General features: G+C 44.3%; 1 protein-coding gene across 3 annotated transcripts in view; it reads right to left on the bottom strand.

Moving 5' to 3' along the window:
- Nucleotides 1-846: 846 nt before the first annotated feature.
- TMEM131L (transmembrane 131 like) overlaps nucleotides 847-18,889 on the bottom strand; it is a 522,596-nt gene continuing 504,553 nt past the window's right edge. For all 3 annotated transcript variants that reach the window (XM_069242819.1, XM_069242836.1, XM_069242829.1), the window contains 2 exons: nucleotides 11,437-11,630; nucleotides 847-1,266 (listed from right to left, as the gene is read on the bottom strand). In XM_069242819.1, the coding sequence (XP_069098920.1) occupies nucleotides 988-1,266; nucleotides 11,437-11,630 (473 nt within the window). In that variant the 3' untranslated portion in view covers nucleotides 847-987. The remainder of the gene's footprint in view (nucleotides 1,267-11,436; nucleotides 11,631-18,889) is intronic.

Here is an 18,889-nt window from a genome sequence, read left to right as displayed (position 1 = left end):
GGGGGGCCCAATGGAGGCTCCTCCCCTCCCCATGCATTTGGCATGGGCAGTGCAGAGGCTCCCTGGCCAGCACACTTGCAATGTTCTGCTTTGCAGACAGTGAACATTGTGAGGGTGCTGTTGCACCCCGCAGGTTACAGCATTGCCGCCGGCTCGATTACAAGCCAGAGACAATGCTGTAGCCTGTTTCCAGCTAGGCCAGCAGGCGAAAACTCATGTTCCCGCCCGCCGACCTAGCAGGAAACTCCTAATAACTCTACACGGCGGCCACTCTGTCTGGAGTTTGGCGGACGGACTTTCCCGTCCGTCAAACCCGTAATAGGGCCCTACGTTTTTTTATGATCTTAAAGTTTTTAACCATGAGCCACTAGCAGGACAAACTTCCCTAACCACTTTGCAAGTGACTCAGTAAATCCGAACAACAGAAAGATGTAGGGGCAAATGGTACTATAACTGAACGTAGATATATTAGTACATCCTACAGAAAGAATGAGTTTAACTCGCGCTGTATTTTAACATCAGGACTTACATATTTAAGTTGCCATGCAGAGAAGGGCCAATGGTGTGACATCCGTGCATCAAAATATTTCAATTATGTGGTTGGCTGTAAACACAAATTATGGGGAACTTAAAAACATTTATTAAAATGAAGTTAACACAGTTCAGCTGCATTTCTACATTGTCTGGGACGGAAATATTGTGTATGAAGATTTGGGATACAATTAATTGAAGTGTGACCTCCCATGCAAAGTGATTGGAGTACATTGATCATATGTTCTTAGCACACATTTGCTGGACATAGGCAAGTTAAGCATAATTTTAATTGAAGAAAGGATCGCTGTGCACTTATCAGTAAAAAAAAGTTTTTTTTTTATTTTCGTATAAAAGTGCCAAAATATTCACCAACAATGTATTCTATTTCAACAACCGGAAAACCCTAGTAATCAAAACTGCAAGCATTGTTCACATTATTTAAACCAGTTTCTTTCACACATTCCCGTAGTAGCCAGAGTCCCTAGAAAGTGAAAAGTTTGCATTTCGATTGGCTGTCGTAGCCCAAATGTCCAAGTTCATGTAAGCATTGAATGGATTAAACCTGGGTGAATATTCCTGTTTGCATATCATGGCTTGACTTTCAACATGATCTGCATGTTGAGTGGCGTGGCTGACCGGGCAACATCCATCATATATGTCATTCTGAGGCGCCCAGATGGAACCAAAGAGTCCAGACATTGGAGACAGGCTTCGTGTGCTCGAGAGGTAGGGCTGCAATATAAAATGGCAGTCAATTTAGCTTTGGTCAAACGCAGGCAAAATACAGCAATACCGCCATAATTATTGTTGGCAGCGCTTAAATTTATTTTCAATATTTATTGTGCATCAACACTTCTCGACTTCTCCTAGTTTAGACGGGGCAAGAAAATGTGTTTAACATTTAAACCCTGAAGGCCTCCTAGGTATAAAGTTTAACTTTCTAACTGGGAGAAGACACATTAAACACTAATGGCTATTCATCTCCGACTCTTCCATCGTCCGCATTATTTCAGAAAAAAAGCGTGTAGCTAACCCTAGATTATTCCTCGCATGAACGGAAGCGCGTTAAACTGGTCGACCTCTTCGCCATATTTAGCCACAAATGTAATGTGTTTATGTTCCTCATGAGGTAAGTAAACATTCTAGCACGCACTCTGTAAGCGTCCAAACCAGTTAAGCGCTCTTCATATGTAGAGGAATTGGGATTCAAGCAAAATACATACCCGTAATTAAAAAATACATAAATAAGAAAATCCATACATTAGAACAATAAAATTCAAAGCAATAACGCAGACCTCACTATAGAGTCTGCTAACCCATTACCACAAATGAGGACAACACACCCACGTATAAATCTAATGCAGGAGGTATAACACCAAGGAACTAACCTCGTATGTGCGCCTTAATTGCACGTAAACAAAAGTAAAGGTACGTATCAAGACAGCACGCAATCATTTGGGTACAAATCTCTTATTTACTAAAAATAAAAATGGATTAGTTGGGTTTTAAGCTTTAGAGTTTGCAGACATCTTGTAAGCTTTTAATGAGATTTGATTTGTACGGCTTTGGACTTTTATATCCGGTTCCTCACAGTGCACATCTAATCACGCAGAGGTCCAACAATTTGTTTCTATTCACACACTTTTTTTTTGGCGTTGGGTTTTCTTGGCATATTAGGATTTCATACACTTAAATCATAGGTGGTTGGAAAAACCTTCCGAAGTGAACACGTCTTGCACCTGAACAGGCATAAACACTAAAGAGAAAGACACGTCTGTTAAACATTTAACACTGCCACAAGGACAGTAACGCCGCACTAACACTACCCGCTGAAAAAGAGGTATTCCATGCACACTATAGAACTCAACCCTTCCCACACCAAAGAGTAATGCACTACAAACCAAGATAACAAGCATTTGCAATGCAGTGGGTCTCGCGTTTGCTCGAGTTAGAGCTATTAGCTTTGTAAATTCCTAACTGGACTTTTTTGCCACATACATTGAAAATTAAAAGTAAAACAGTTGACATAGCGAGCCGATTCAAAGCACCACAGGCGCCTTCGGCAGGAGCACGAAGGTGACATAAAAGGAAAAAAGTTTGCTCGCAGTAAACGTATTGGAAAACGTGCAATCATCAATGTAGCATTCAATGGCCAAGGCGGTAAAAAAAACGGCCCAAAGGACGGACAAACGTAAAGCATTTACCAATTATAAAGGATTTTTGAAAGACAAGCCCATGAACGAATGGAAGTGACGGGTGTGTGGTGGGCATGGTTAACAGCCCACAGAGACAACATGTGTAGGAAAGTACCCACTTTCATGGCATGGTTACCCCCATTTTCTGCCTGTTGTCAGTATGTTTGACTTTGTCTACTGGGTTCCTGCTAACCAGGACCCCAGTAGTTTTGCTCTCTCCTCTAAATTGTACCTTTTCCTTCCCACAATTGGCATACTGGTTCCACATGTAAGTCCCTACTGTATAGTACCTAGGGCATTGGGGTTCCAGGGGATCCCTATGGGCTGCAGCAGTTATTCGGTCACCCACAGGGAACCCATGCACAGGGTTCTGCAGGCCTACCATTCCAGCCTGCATGAAATGGGTGTATGCACCCGCTTTCACTACAGGTCACTACACCAGATCACTATAAGTCACTCCTATGGTAGGCCCTCTCAGCCCAGAGGGTGAGGTGTAGGTACCTGTGTGTGAGGGCACCCCTGCACTAGCAGAGGTGCCCCCACAAACTCCAGATCCATTTTCCTAGACTTTGTGAGTGAAGGGACACCATTTTACATGTGTACTGGACATAGGTTACTACCTATGTCCAGCTACATAATGGTAACTCCGAACCTGGGCATGTTTGGTATCAAACATGTCAAACTCATACCCCAATACTGTTGAACGTATTGGAAGTATGATTCCAAGCACTCTGGGGTCTCCTTAGAGGACCCCCAGCATTGCTACCACCAGTCTTACAGGGTTTTCCAGGCAGCTCAGGTGCTGCCACCCCTCAGACTGGTTTTTGCCCTCCTGCTGCTTGATCTGATCAAGCCCAGGAAGGCAGAACAAAGGATTTCCATTGGGAGAGGGAGGTAAAATCCTCTCCCTTTGGAAACAGGTGTGACTGGCTTGGGAGAGGTAGCCTCCCCAAGCCACTGGCTTGCTTTGAAGGGCACATTTGGTGCCCTCCATGCATAAACCAGTTACACAGTTTTAGGGACCCCACCCTAGTCCCTGCTCTGGTGGGAAACTGGACAGTGGAAAGGGGAGTGACCACTCCCCTGTCCATCAACACCCCAAGGGTGGTGCCCAGGGCTCCTCCAGAGGGTCCCTGGATTCTGTCATCTTGTTTCCAAGGTTGGCAGGGAATTCTGGGAGCATCTGAGTGGCCAGGCCTGGTAGGTGATGTCAGAGCCCCCTCCTGATAGGCGCTTACCTGGTTAGGTGACCAACGCCCCTTTCAGGGCTATTTAGGGTTTCTCTTTTGGGTGGTTCCTCACATTCAGCTTGCAAGATTCCAGCAGGACTTCTCTCCTTTGACTTCTGGCCACTGGAACCACAACTGGACCCCCCCCCCCAGGAACCAACAAATGCTGCTACACGAAGAAGACTCCTCTGCAACTTTGTTTCCACGTCTCCTGCCACCTTTGCAACATTTCCCCAGCCGTGCATCCTCGGAAGACTTCGTCTCTTCAGCCTGCACAAGAAGAAGAAATCTCCCTTAGAGTGAAGCAGTCACTCCTCTGCAACCACAGGCACCTACAACAAGCGACTACTGGTTGCGTGGATCCCCTCTCCTGCTGAGCTGTGTGGACCCTGCACCACAGTGGTGGCCCAGAGTAGTCATCTTGGTCCTCTCTGCCAGATGTCCAACTTTGGTGGAGGTAAACATCTGCCTTCCCACACAGGACAGTACCCCCATGCACCACGTCTCTTGCAGCTGCCAAGGCTTGTTTGGGTCTCCTTCAAGGGATCTTCAGGCGACGTGTAGCTCCAGTCCCCAGAACTCCATCCTGCACAGCCTCCTGTGTGGTTCTCCTGCGGAGTGGGATCCTCTTTTATGGTGCTGCGTGGGCTTCTTCTGTGACTCCTGTGTCCCCGTCCTGTGGGTGCTGCCTCTGCTACTGTGGAGACTCTGTGACACCGAGGGCCCCCTGTGAAGCCCCCTCCTGGGTTGAGTCTTCATGGGCCTTGCTGGTCCCTGGAAACACCTCTTTTCCACTAACAGCGAGTTTTCCCTTGACAAGGCTTACTGGTAGAATTCCTGCATCGACACCCGTCTGCAATCTTTCTTTCAGCATGAGGCTTCATCTGCATCAGGAACTCTTCTCCTGCTCCAGGGCTGACCTGTTCATCACCGTCGACCAACTCCTGCATCCACAGCTGGGTGGGTTGTAGCCTCTACTCCTCCTGGATTCCACTGTGACTCTTGGACTTGGACCCTTCTCTTTACAGATCGTCTTTCTACAAGAATCCACCGCTGGTTTTCTTAAGTCTTCTCTGGGTGTCTTCTTTCTTTCTTTTCCTCCTTTTTGGAGGTTTGTGGAAAATCCAGTGTTTTACTCATTTTACTTGCCTAGGTGGGGGTATTTTGTTCACATTCAATTTTTTTAGTATATGGTTTGTGCTCCCCCTAGAGTTGCTATTGCTATTTGCACTGCTTTCTAACCTTTTCTATGCATATTTCTGATTGCTAGTGTATATATTTAGTGTACTAATTACCTCCTCAGGGTGGGTTACCTGTGTAGTATTTCGTGGTGATTTGTTCCAAAAATAAAGTACCTTTATTTTTGTACAACTGAGTGTTTTCTTTCATGTGTGTAAGTGCTGTGTGACTACAGTGGTACTGCATGAGCTTTGCATGTCTCCTAAATAAGCCTTGGCTGCTCATCCACAACTACCTCTGGAGAGCCTGGCTTCTAGACACTGCCTACACTTCACTAAGGGGGGATACCTGGACCTGGTATAAGGTGTGAGTACCATAGGTACCCACCACACACCAGGCCAGCTTACTACAATACGTCAGAGCGATTGCGCTCGACATAAACATGAACACATAGTTTCCCCCTGCAGCTTCAAAGTTCACATGTTACAGTGATGTCAACTGTAGGTCAAGGAGTGCTGGATTCATTCCACATTTTCTGCTTAATCAATTACATACTTTGTAAATGAGTTCTACTTAGAACGACTGCTATGTAAGTTGATCTTCTATGGCAATCCTCAAAATCCTGCATGAGTCCAGCCTCCTGGACTAACGAACACTCGCAAGCTAGAGTCACTATTGGTTATTGCTATTTGACCAAATATTGAACCTGGCCTTTACTTTGTCTGACTGTGCAAGAAAGACAACTATATTCAAATAATAGTAAGCAAAACTGAAGGGCATGGTTATAAAGGTCACATGGAACTCTGTTACTTGTTTATAATTATTAATGACAAATGTTCCTCCACTTCCCGTGATCCCTCCCTTGATATGTTGTCCAATACTTTAGATGACAGGGTAACTTCCTTACCTTACAATAGATACCCAAGCAATAACTCCCTGAAGTTGGGGCAGTAATACAGATTAGACTAAAAAAGTCCTGCAGGACCAAATGGGCAACATGACCATCACGCCAGACCTGACTGTCCAGGTAGTAGTGTTTGCTGCCTGACAGATATCAAGGACAGGAACTCAGCAAGCTAAAGCAGTGGTCCCAGCCTTGGCTCTGGTACAGTGATCATGCAAACTCTAAGGTAGTTGCTTTTTGGCCAATGCGCAGCAGATTTTGATACAAATCACTATCCATCGTGATATCATTCACTTCTGCACTGCCTTCCCTTTCTTCGCCCTGACATACCCCACGAAGAGTTGACTGCCAACCCAAAACACACAAATACGATCAAGGTAGAACGATAATGTTCTTTCTGGGTCTAGCTGGTGGAGTCTCTCCTCTTCTTTAGAGGGATGAGGCAGAGCATAAAAGATAGGCAAAGCAATGGACTGGTCTACATGGAAAGGAGTAACCACCTTCGGTAAAAAGACTGGTTGAGTTTGAAGGACCTGCTTATCTGGGTAGAAGGTAAGGTATGGGGGATTTATTGACAGCGCCTATAACCCACTGACTCTCCTGACTGAAGTTATTTCCACAAGAAAGCTCTTCTGAGGGTGAGACGTCTGAGTAGCAGTTGTGGAGCAGCTCAAATGGAGCGCACATCAGGAACCTAAGAATGTGATTTAGGTCCCACTGGGGCATAATAAAAGGAGCTGGTGGGAACATATGCTGTGAACACCCAAGGAACACTGGTAAGGCCGAAGGAGAACACGGCAAACAAAGTGCTCTTAGCTTATAGTGAACCGCAGGTAACATCTCTGGGCAGGTATGTTGGGGATGTGAAAATATGCATCCTGCAAGTCCAATGCTACCATCTCCTGGATCCAGGGCAGATGAGTGAGTGTGCGCATTTAGAATTTCTCCTTTTTGAGGAAGAGATTGAGAATGTGCAGGTGTAGTATAGGACGAAGACATCCATCCTCTTTTGGTCAAGAGAACTGACACTTTCTGATCGAATAAGAAGAGGCGGTCCTCTGCCAGCCTGTCATAAGTTTGTTGCATGGTTGGATGGGTGGTCACAAAGGAAAGGGGTTTTCCCTTTGGACAATCTGCAAAAAGGTGGATGTTACTGATGCAGGTGATGGAGGATTCTCCCTTCTACTGGATGCCCATACTGGTTTGAGGACAAACTAAAGGGGTTTGGAGGCTGTTGCTGCTGCTGGTAGGGAGGTGAGGGGTATGGGGGGCGGGGTGGGGGCTGGGGTGGGGATAAAGGTGCACTGGCCTGATCTTGGGCTGTCCCACGTGGTCTACGGAAACTGCGTCCTATGCCACGAAAAGTTTGGAAAACTTGGTGGCTGGGAGGGTAGAGATGTGGCTGAAAGCCCCTTCCATGGCCACAAAAGGGGTGGAAGGTGAATGGGGTTGGTGGGGAGGGATGCTATGAAATGGCCCAAGGTCCTGGCCTTGGCCCTGCTGTCCTTAAATAGCTCCAGCGCCGAGTCTGCCCTCTCTCCAAACAAAGGGAGACGTCAAAGGGCATGTCAATGAGCAAAGCCTGGACATCCCCGGAAAAGCCAGAGGTTCTCAACCAAACATGGTGCCCAATAGCCACCAATGATTAAATCACTCTGCCCAGCGAGTCTGTTGTGTCCAGCCCACATTGTATGTCGAACTTTGCTGCATCTCTCCCAGCAGAAATTGCTTGAGAGTCTGGCGCGGGCCTCCTCAAAGACCATTGGTAGCAGTTGCACAACCAAATTTCATGAGAGTATTGGCCTAAGAGGCACGCTGCGTTCACATACCACAATACTAAGCTGGCAGAAGAGAACCTTCTCTTCCTGAAGGTATCCAGTCCCTTGTATTCCCAATTTGGTGGAGTGGTAGGGAACAAGCTAGGATTGACTTTGGAGGTATAAGCCCGGACCACCAAGCTCTCCACAGTGGGGTGCTGGGTGAGGCACCCTCCTCTGTAGCCACAGTAGGAGGAAAGACTAGGCCAATGTCTGATGAGGTGTCCAGTGGCATCTGCCAGATCCCCATACAAGGTGTCATCCAGGTCTTCTTAGGGCTGGTGGGAATGATAATGGGGGTGTCGTCACTGATGGGTGTTGGTAGCACTGCAACTGGAACATGTGCCAGTGAAAGTCGAGTTTGCTGGGCAGGTGCTGGTATGGATCTGTCACTGGATCCTGGGGATCCAAGTGGCGCCCAGCACAGGCCTGCCAGCAGAAAAGCAGTTGAAACCCCTCCAAACTCATGGAGCTCCAGTGCGCTTCTAGAATACTTTTAGGTGGGCAGGGGTCGTTGCGGCTCCTGGAAATTCAGAGATGCAAGGAGACTGCGTACGAGCAGGCTCTCCGACAGAGCCTGGCCACAGAGCTAGGTATCGAACGCAGACAGCCTTGCGTCACATCCGAAGACTTGCGTGGTGAATTTGATGACCTTTTCAACTTCTTTTTGTGAGACTTACCGGATTTTTCAGACGACTGAGTGATGGGAAAGGCTTCAAGAACAATTTTCGGTCCTTCCTTGCGACCGAGATCTGGAACGTCACTGGGTTATTCAGCGTCAGGCAGCAAGGAGCTTGAGGGACTGCTCCCTCAGTGCATTTGGATGCATGGTGCGCCAATCTTTGTACATCTTGGAGTCATGCTTTCACTCCAGACACCAAAGGCAAACCAAGTATGGGTCTGTCACCGATATATGACTATGAGAGGTGCTGCATGGTTTGATACCTGCTTCTTTGGTAGACATTTTCACACCCGGAGACAATCTTCAAAAAACATTCGACAAAAGGCTGAAAAAGGCCAGTCAAAATTGGCTGGAGTAGCTCTCTCCCGACTTGCGCAGAGAGAAAAGAACTGTTGTCAGTGTGCTGGAGTGATACCTATACAGGCACCGCTCATGTCATTTCCTGCTCAGATGACACAGACGACACCACACTGAGCCAAATGATGCCACCTGCCAGCACGCAAGGGTACTGCTAGTCAACAGTTTCCAGATCCCGTCTGACGCAGAATATTCTACAGTAAGGAATCTGCGGCAAGAAGTCTCTATCAAATTAAGCTCTTGTTCATAATCCTATTGACTCTAGTGTCTTTGAGAGATTTGGATTCCTGCCCATGAAATAGTAATTAAAGAGTAACTATGGGTGTGGAGATTAAGCCTGCTGATCGTTTGACGTTCAGCCTCCCACATAATGAATGAAACCAGCACACACACCACTGTTCTGGGAGACATGTCATCTTCATTTGCGATTTCTGAGGGACAGAACTGATTGGGGGTTGATGCTATTGTGAATTATTTACTGTGTGAATAGATGTTTCTAATTCTCTCCACTTGCTCAATAAAGGCTTGACTGCTCGCCCTCAGTACACAGAGATACAGAAGTTCCTAAAGGGGATAACATGCCTGTTCAAATGGAATGAACCAGTATTGTACCCACACAGCATATCCTCCAGCAACTACATACTGCCAAGGACGCCCAAAAAGTCTGCCACTATTTACAGAGGTTCTGAAATAAAATACACCAATGTACAAATAACTAAACATACACTGGCAATTAGAGGGCTAGAAACATCATTAAATTTAAGCTTTTCACGAAACACAAACTACAACACTTAAATGTGTTTTACTGGGCATCAATGTAGCAGTGTTTGTCTTGTTTACGTTATGTGCCCAATTAACTTCTTAGACTTTGCAAATATATCAGAAGCTGCGCCGTCACAAGGTGTTGACAATTACATGCTTCAACATGAATTTCTTAATGTGTGCAAACATCACCAACAAAGCTTTCAGAGCTGCAACATCAGAAAATGTTTGCAAACAAGCTGCCACATCAAATGTTGTTGTGGTCATAAGGCAAACATTACCTATGAGTTTATGAATTTAGCAGCTCATCAATGTTGTGAAGAATGAGCTTGCAAAACTAACTTCAGAAGCTTGCTTTCATTGAAACTCTGGCCCAATGACTCTTGAGAACAACTTTGTTCTCTTCTAAGTGCAGAAGACAGTAGTCAATTCTATTCTAATTAAGGGAGAAGCTGAAGCAATTCATGCATGGAGCCACATCAAATAAAATATTTATACTGAACATTAATGTAATGAGAAATAACATCCTGACATATTCTTCCCATTTAATGCACGAGAACTGAGTTAGCAGTTCATAAGTACATACATAGTAAAGCTACCCCTCCAACCACTTGTTGACAGTCCTTACCTTTGAGCCTGCACAGCGCTAACCGCTTTTCAGCTATGTTCATACTGTACAAATACTATACATAGCTTTTTCAGAAGTGTGCTTTAACTGGAAGCATTTTGATGTTAACAAGGAATGAAACAAATATTAGATGGTCATGCCTCCTCTTATCCAACCATTAAAAGTGGCATAAAAATGTGCATTCACAAACATCCTTCAACCTTACAAGAGATGAGTTACCAAATAAACACAAATTCGATGAATATTTGACAGTTAACACTGCATTAAGAGTTGTTTAGCCATGAGGCTTTGTAAGTGATAAAGAATAGGGTTTGACCTCAATCTGCAACTCTCTTTATAAAAAACAAAAAAAAAAACAGAAAAAAAGGAAATCAGAATTCTTGTCTTTTGTTATCGGGAAACCACTGACAGTGAAAAAAGATCACATGAAGCAGCCCTTGGCCACAACCACATTGTTCCCCATTTATGAAGTCTATATAAATAGAAATATCACTGTAACAAATGTGAAACACAAGGGCAACCAGAAACTGAAAGTTAACTCCTGGATCATTTTTAGATTTGACAGAATGGTGCTTGCGACATTCAATGATTACGATGCATCAGAGGAAGGGACCTGGGGGTGCACCGGTAGGCAGAATTGCTTTCTGCATCATTGGCACAGTGGTATGCAAGTGTCATTGCCTAGTAATGGACGTTACATCTTTGACATACTAATTTACTATCTGTTATTTTAATTGTTGCCACACTGGTAGAAACAAACTGCATTTGTACAGACAGCACTTTGATGCAGATACAATACAGCTTTGTACTCCATATCCAATGCATGACTGACTAATGGTAACATGTTTTTCAAGCAGAGCTTTCTTCGTTACAATGACTGGTCACACAGAAGCAACTGTCAGAGTAAAATAAAGCAATTGCCAGACAGTAAAATAAACAGTTGTAAATAGCTGTGTGAGGCAAAATATTTGGGAAATGGTTAAAACAGTAACATTTCACTTGTGTCATAATTCAGCCCTGCATCTTGGGGCTAGAAAAATAAAATAAAAAGTGCAGAGGAGCAACTCAAATGTAGACTATACAAAGTAAAAAATGTTTAAGTATGCAGGATTAAACAGATTAAACGTTTGTTTGTAAATACACACTTACTGAAGAACTGATATAGTTGGCTGGTTCCCAGTTGACTGGCATACTTGGCGAAGGAGGAGGTGGGGGAGGTGGAGGAGGCGGAGGTGGTGGTGCTGGTATGCCCATACTCCAACTTGAATGGCAACCAGGATTAATAAACGCTGTGCTATGGACTTCAGAACATGGAAAATTATGGTGTGGGTAGGTCATGTTTTCTGAGAAATCAAAGTAAAAGGTATAGAATGTGTTAATTACTAGATATGGAGTTTAAAACATTTGCTAGTCCACCAGATGAAGCATTTACTTGACATGGGAGGCACAAGCTTACAAAGAGTCACATTATCATGTAATACACTTTTCTTTTCTTATGAAGAATTTTAATAATACTTTCTATCAGTGAATTTTCTCTAATGCAGGGCTAAAACAAAACATGGAGTACATCAAAAACATTTTTCGAATGTAAATCAACTGACTGGAGTTGCAAAATCCCAATATCAATTTGCTTCAAAGTTAATGAGATTGTGAGGTATGTGCTTTAAATTCCTATTTTCTCTAAGGCTAAACTCCCTCACCTACCAACAATGGACAGAAGTTCTGTAAAATTCATGAATGAATCAAAGCACTGAAGCCTCGATTCACAAAGGTAAAGTTAGACCAAAATTTTAAATTAGACAAAAAGTCTGACCTTACTACTTTTCAGTATTCACAAAGATAAGTTGCTACTAGCGACTTTACGACTGGTAACTTTACTAGTCAAAGTGAGACTTTTGATCTAACTTTACCTTTGTGAATTGGGCCCTACGTTTAGACCTTAAGTCTGACTTTGGACTTGAAGTCTAAACTTCAGGACTTCAGGTCTAAACTTAGAATTCCGGTCTAAAGTTAGACTTTTGGTATAACTTTAACTTTGTGAATCAGGCCCTGGGTATATAGGGTGCTCCAAAAACACTGCTCCTTCAATTAATCAAAAATCCATATCCCCCCAATATAGAAGCAAAGCATAACAATGAAAAAAATCAAATCGCTTTGAAGGAAGATTTACAAGTGTAAATCAACGAAGGAAATTTTAGCATTTGTTCACGGCAAGTTCAAATTCTTCATAGATCAGTTGGTGGGTCTGAGTGAGCAAAGTGGGTATCACGTCACACCAGTGGTTCAGGAATTATTATTGTGAGCACAAAGACATATTTTTAACCATTAAACATAACCACCAATGACATCCCTCAAATACAGTTAGACAGTCATCAGTGATCTGATATTCTCCAAACAACTACCATAAAAATGTTAAATTGCTTGGGGTCCAAAGGATTTCTCCACTGGACCAGAGGGCAGTGGAGCTGGGATGGAGTGGATTGAAACAACACACATCTCTGCTCTCTGTGCCATCAGCTACTTACCACATATACACATAATAATAATTGTTCTTTATCCTCTGCTGTATCTCATTATGGAAATGACAGTGCAGCTGAATCTACAGGACTTTTTGACGTGAGCCACCCAAAACATACATTTAAGGTCACTCAGGACTTCATAATGATGCACTCAGTAACTCTGTAGCTACACTGTATAAAAGGAGTCACCATTACTGTAAGTGAAGGTTGCCACCTTTGTCTACCATTGTGGCTAGATGTACTTTTATTAGTATGTCTAACACTGAAGACCAAATCACTCTCTGGTACTACATGGAACTGTTACACGAGTCCGCATTAACATGTAAAACCCATATAAATCTGTTATTTTTCTGCTGCAATCTAATAAAAATGTAAATGTATTTCTCTTGTAATTTTTTTTTCGGTTGTAGCTCATGCTCAGCTTTATGAAAACCCCTCTAATATTGAATTTAGAAGATCCAGCAGAACCTAGTACGAGAAAACATTATCCTGTTCTACAGATCTTTGAGAGATATCACTGGTTACCTTCTGGATGCAAAGCTTACTATCCAGCCAACAGACCTTAGCTCTTAAGACACATCTGGGAAGGCAGTTTATTTCTGGAGAGGAGCCAACGCTTTAAGGAGGTCTGGGTTTAAGTCTAGCTTGCATCTAGAGATACCACAATTTAAAAAGTCAGCAACTATCAAATTGTTTCAATGGTGCTGCTATAATGTTAAGTACCTGGCTACCAACTTCTTGCTGGTCGAATACCTCCAGGTAGCATATACAAAGCAATAGTATTAGGCTTTGCGTTAAGGCTGCAAACATGTGCAACTGGATTTTGATTTCATTTATAAGTCTTGAGTTTTATTTTTTAATATTCAGCCGCTGTTGGCAAAAACATCACTCAAAAATGATGTCAATTACTACAGAATAAGAGATCAACTGAGGTCCAGTGCTACAAGAAAACAAAAACAAAAAAGTCAGAGCCACCTATCAATACAAGAACCATAGCTTTGGTGTGATCGCCAAGCACTCGGGTTATGGCACAAGAGCAGTGTTTGGCTGCTGGATCTTTATTCCCTTCTGCTACACTTTACATCTGTTGTGACATTCAATACATCTGAGCGCCACATAGTACTGTATTTATCAGCTGAAAAAGATGGCATGGCCACAAGTGATGTACTGCACAGGAAGAGTGTTTACAAGCAACAGGGCTGTGTACCAATAGTACAAATGTCAATATTTCACCAGGAAAAACTATTAAAATATTGCTTAGCCGGTCAGTTGGTTGACTGGTATTTTCAGTTTAAGTGTGAAACATTTTTATTATGAACACCATCAGAGTGAGTTAAAGAAGTGATACCAGCAACACCTTATATTTCAATTTATTTGATCCAAGAGCATTTCAAACAAATTCTGTACATTGCACTGATAGTACATAAGGACATTAGCCAAATAGGTATAATAAATGGAGATGCAGCATGACTGACAGTCAAAGAAAAAAAAAATCATCGATATTACAAGCATGAAATGTGAATGGTTCTTAACCTTTTGACTTCCGTGGAATCCCCACTTAAGCATTACTGGAATCTGGGGACCCCAGCCTAAGTAATTTCGATGATTTGAAAAGCAAAACAATACACATCTAAATTTCACTTTCAATGGGAAGGGTTGGAGCTTCTCTAACTTCAACTGAGGTCACACATTGGTCATACTATAGTCTGTTTGATGCACTGCTCCCACAAATTAATTTGAAGAGGGGGAGTGGGGTCCCCAGACCACCGTTTACAAACTGCTGAACAAGTTACTTACCTCTATTAACAGTTTTTCTAGATGAGATAATGCAGATTCCTCACCTTAGAATATTCCCCACGAATCAGACTGGATCTGGAAATCTTGAGCAATACCTCTGTGTGCCGACAGGTGGCTTTGAAAGTGATGTGCACGTGCCAGTATATGCAGGAGCCTGGTGTTCTGACATCAGGTTCTTTCTTGAGTATTTCAGCGCCAAAAACGCAGAGCCAGGTACAAACAAATGTTGATGTGTGCTGTGTCTATTGGGATAATTTAGGTGAAGAGCTGAGTTTGCAAAACGGGGAGGATGGAATGGTCGTTGAATAATTTGTGGTTAAACAGAGTCTACCAGAAAAAGCATTACCAAAGGTAGGTTACTTTTTCTTCTGATAGAGTCTTATGACAAAAAAACTCCTCACCTTAGAATAGTAACAAAGCAATACTTCCCCGCAGGAGGGTCTGCAAACCAGCTTAAACTCAAAGGTCCTGAATGACTGAACGGGTAAAATACCCATCTCAACTAACCTGTCTGTCCAGGCAGTAATGTTAAGTGAATGTGTGGAGTGACACCCACGTAGCTCTCTTAACAGATGTCCAGGACAGGTAATTTGTCCCCTAATGCAGCAGTGGTTGCTTTAGCTCTGGTGGGATGAGTCTGCAAGGCCTCAGGGGGGCTGCTTCGCAGCAAGTGTGTATAAAATTTTGATGCAGACCTCAGTCCACTGAGAGATGGTCCATTTCTGCACTGCCTTACCTCTTTTGGGTCCACCAAACACAAAGAAGAGCAGATAGTTACCCTGTTGTTCTTTGGTGCCATCAGTGTAGAAGGACATGGATCTTTCTGGGTCCAAATGATGGGGCCTCTCCTCCTCCTTGGAAAGATGAGTTGGAGCGAAAAATGTTGACAGTGTGATGTTTTTGCTGACATGGAAAAGGGTCACCATCTTCGGCAGAAAGGAGGCTTCAGTTCGCTGGCAACTCCCAGCTTCTCATACCAGATGTCCTCATGGTAGAACTGCCCCTGGTAATTGCTTAAGTCAGAGAATTCATAGCCGTCATTACCAACTCCAAGTCAAAGTCCGCACCAGGTCTGTCAAATGACAGAGTCACTGTGTTGAAATCAGAGGTCTGAGGGCCAGCTGGCACCAGCGATGTTGGGAGTGGTGTTGGGAGGACCTGCTACAATCGTGGGTCTATGCTTCAAGGTCAGACTCTGTGCAGATCCAGATAGCCCGGGTGGTGGTGGGGGAAAACCAACTGTTGGTAGTCCAAATGAGCTACCTCTTGGTTCTGTGGAACCCAAGAGCGTATCAGAAAGATTGGATGGCCCAAAGATTGAGTGCATGGTGGTATAGAACTCCTTAAGTTGTGAAGGGGTCGCTCTGGCTCCAGGAAATTCAGGCAAGTGCAGAGTGGACCTGGCTGCCAGTTCCACAGGAGAGGTGGGAATGGGAGGTTTAAGAAAGCACAAGTTTGAGAGGGGGGTAGACAAAGAGAGCCTAGATGACTTCTTTTGGTGCTTCTTCGACTTACTCAACTTTGATGACAACTACTTAAATTGTGAAGATGACCAATCACAAGACCAACTTGACAACCGAGCCTGAGATCTCCCTCAGTAGGGCAACTGGGTCTATGCCATCTTGTGCTGCACCACTATGGGCTTCATTGCTTGCTCCCACATTGCAGTAGGGGTGCATTAAACGCATGCGTGCACAGGCCCTGCATTCATGATCCAACCCCAGACAACTAAGTGGAAATCGGACACAAACATCCACCGGTGACATCTTCCTCAGGGAGTGAAAACTGTAGGTTTGTTAGGGGACATGCCCCCAAGCACACTGGGAGCAAAAGCTCAAAAAAGGTTGAAGAAGTTGGACAAAAGGTGGCCAAGGTAGCTTTTGGGATCCACGCAGTTAGTGTGGAAAAAAACAAACAGTTTGGAGTGCCAGGGAGGCTCCTACACAACATGCATGTTGGGTGCATTGTAAGCAGACTGAGGGTCTGAGCTGTGCTAGGGAGCAGGGTGGTTTGAGAATGATTAAGAAATGGCTTTTGGCTGGGCAGATTGGGAGAGGTAATTGTGGAAGATGTGTTGAGAGATATGAGAGAGGTGTCATGCACCGTCATAAGGTCCATGGTAAGGAGGCTGGTTAATGTACTGTTTAAAGGTCAGCAGGCTCATTTGCAAGAGTTGTGCTTGTCTCTAAAGAGATTAAAGCATGTATTCAAAGCAAAGTGAATTATTTGTCAAGCAGGATGGGAGGAAAGCAATGTTTTGAAAGCCAATGGCTCTTACTTTTGGATAATTCACTAATCACTAATATGTTGATTACAAATTTGAGTTGGGTCCTTACTGTCTTGAAAGGGAGATGAGGGTGGAAATTTTTGATGGTCAATAAGTAACACCTGACTGCTGAAGAGGAGACTTGAGGCACGTACCAGAGTTGGATAGCACATCAAGCTCTTGGTAGTTGTGCCCAGGATGTAACGAAGGAATAGCAAAAGGACGTTAAGCTGGGTAAATGGTGGAAGAATCCTTCAGAAAAGTGGGTAATATTAGCTTTCAGGGATTCTGAGTGACTGAAAGACTATTCATATGTTAAATGGCTGTCAGCCTGATATTCTGTTTTTGAAGGGAGGGCGGGTGTGTGAAACATGTAAAGTAGAAAAATATAGGCATGTTCTCTGCACAGAGGAGAGGACCCAGTACAGCGACTCGGATGACTGCTCACTAGTATGAGTGTAGGCAGAGAGTGATAGTAAAAGTTAAACAATGAACATTAGTGATTGATAGGAAAAGGTAATTGACTTTGCTAATGTTGTTTATGAATATGAAGGGTGATAAATGGTTCTATAATGGAAAGTGTCAAACAAGAGAGGCATGGTGAAGGAAATACAATCTTGATGGCATTATAAGGAATCATTGACTGTTTAATAATTTATTTTTTGTAGGTACTAATAAGACGTACAGGTTCTCAACTCATGAGGCAAAGTAAGACCGCATGGCTCAGTATTTGGCCTTGTACTCAAGTAGACACCACGGACATGACTATACATTGAAAATTAAAGTGTTTTTCTAACGTTCTGATGAAACCTAGGACCCTAAGAAACCTTTGTGAATGGTAGAAACACGTTGAAAGGTGCTGCCTGGAATATGGTTGAGCCCATCCTGGTTTTCAGGGACCAGGCTGCGACTCAATGATGAAGCATGCTATAGGAAGCTGGGAAAACTATACATTAAAATAGTGGAATGCAAAGTGAGGTCTCCCAGCCAAGGATGTGGAGTAGTTAGAAAGGAGCTGGGAGAACTCGGGACCCCAAGAGGTGAGTCCCTGGGGACCTAGTACTCCAGCGACCAGGAGAGCAGAGGTAAGTTACCTGGTCTTCTCAAAGACTATAAAGGGGACTGGAAAAGGAAGACTGCAAGACCAGGATCAGTCCAGTGGAATCCAATGGTGGATTCCAGAAGAAGAGGACCTGCAAAAGAAGGGGACAAAGTCCAGTCCTCACAGAAGTGCCCAGGCGGGGCAGGAACCACTACCTATCCTTCTGTGGATGAAAATCCAGGTCGACAAGGGAAGATGAAGATCAGCTGTGGAGCCCAGGAACTGCAGAGAGGTCCTTGAAGTCGTGCAGATGATGTCCCATGTCAGTCACCTGTTCGCACAGTCAGTGGGGAGGAGGACCACCAACAAGCCTTGACAAATGCAAATCTGGGCAGAAGAGGATTTGCAGAGAAGAGGAGAACCAGCAAGGTCCAGGGGACTCAACTCTTTTTGGGAGGAAGGGTTCAAGATTGACCCTCAGCAGTCCAGAGAGCCAGCAGAAGCAGTTGCCGCCCCCACAGTAACTTGCAGTGAAGTCTAGTCTGCACACCTGGAGAGGAGTCCCACATCGCTGGAGCAGCAGAGGAGAGACTGGTCTTGCAAGGATGAAGTGCTAGAGGCCGGGGCTAGTTGAAGCCTGAAGATCCCCTGGAGCAGGAGTGAACAAGCCTTGGATGCTTTAAGAGTCGCGGTGCATAGGGGTACTGTCCTTCAAGGAGAGGCAAGGGCTCACCGTCTCTGAAGATGGACAGCAGGTAGAGAGGACCACTCAGAACCACCACCTGTGTTGGAGATTCTTCCTGGAGCCGGATGGCAAAAAATCCCAGCAGCCTGTCGTTGTTGCCTTAGGTGCCTGTGGCTGCAGGGGAGTGACTCCTTCACTCCAAGGGAGATCCCTTCCCGGTTCTTTGGTGCAGCTGAAGTCTTGCCGACCCCAGAGGATGTACAGCCATGGAAATGTTGCAATTGTTGGAAGAA

Source organism: Pleurodeles waltl, chromosome 1_2, assembly GCF_031143425.1.
Source record: "Pleurodeles waltl isolate 20211129_DDA chromosome 1_2, aPleWal1.hap1.20221129, whole genome shotgun sequence".
Taxonomy (NCBI): Eukaryota; Metazoa; Chordata; class Amphibia; order Caudata; family Salamandridae; genus Pleurodeles; species Pleurodeles waltl.
This window is presented reverse-complemented; position numbering and strand designations above follow the sequence as displayed.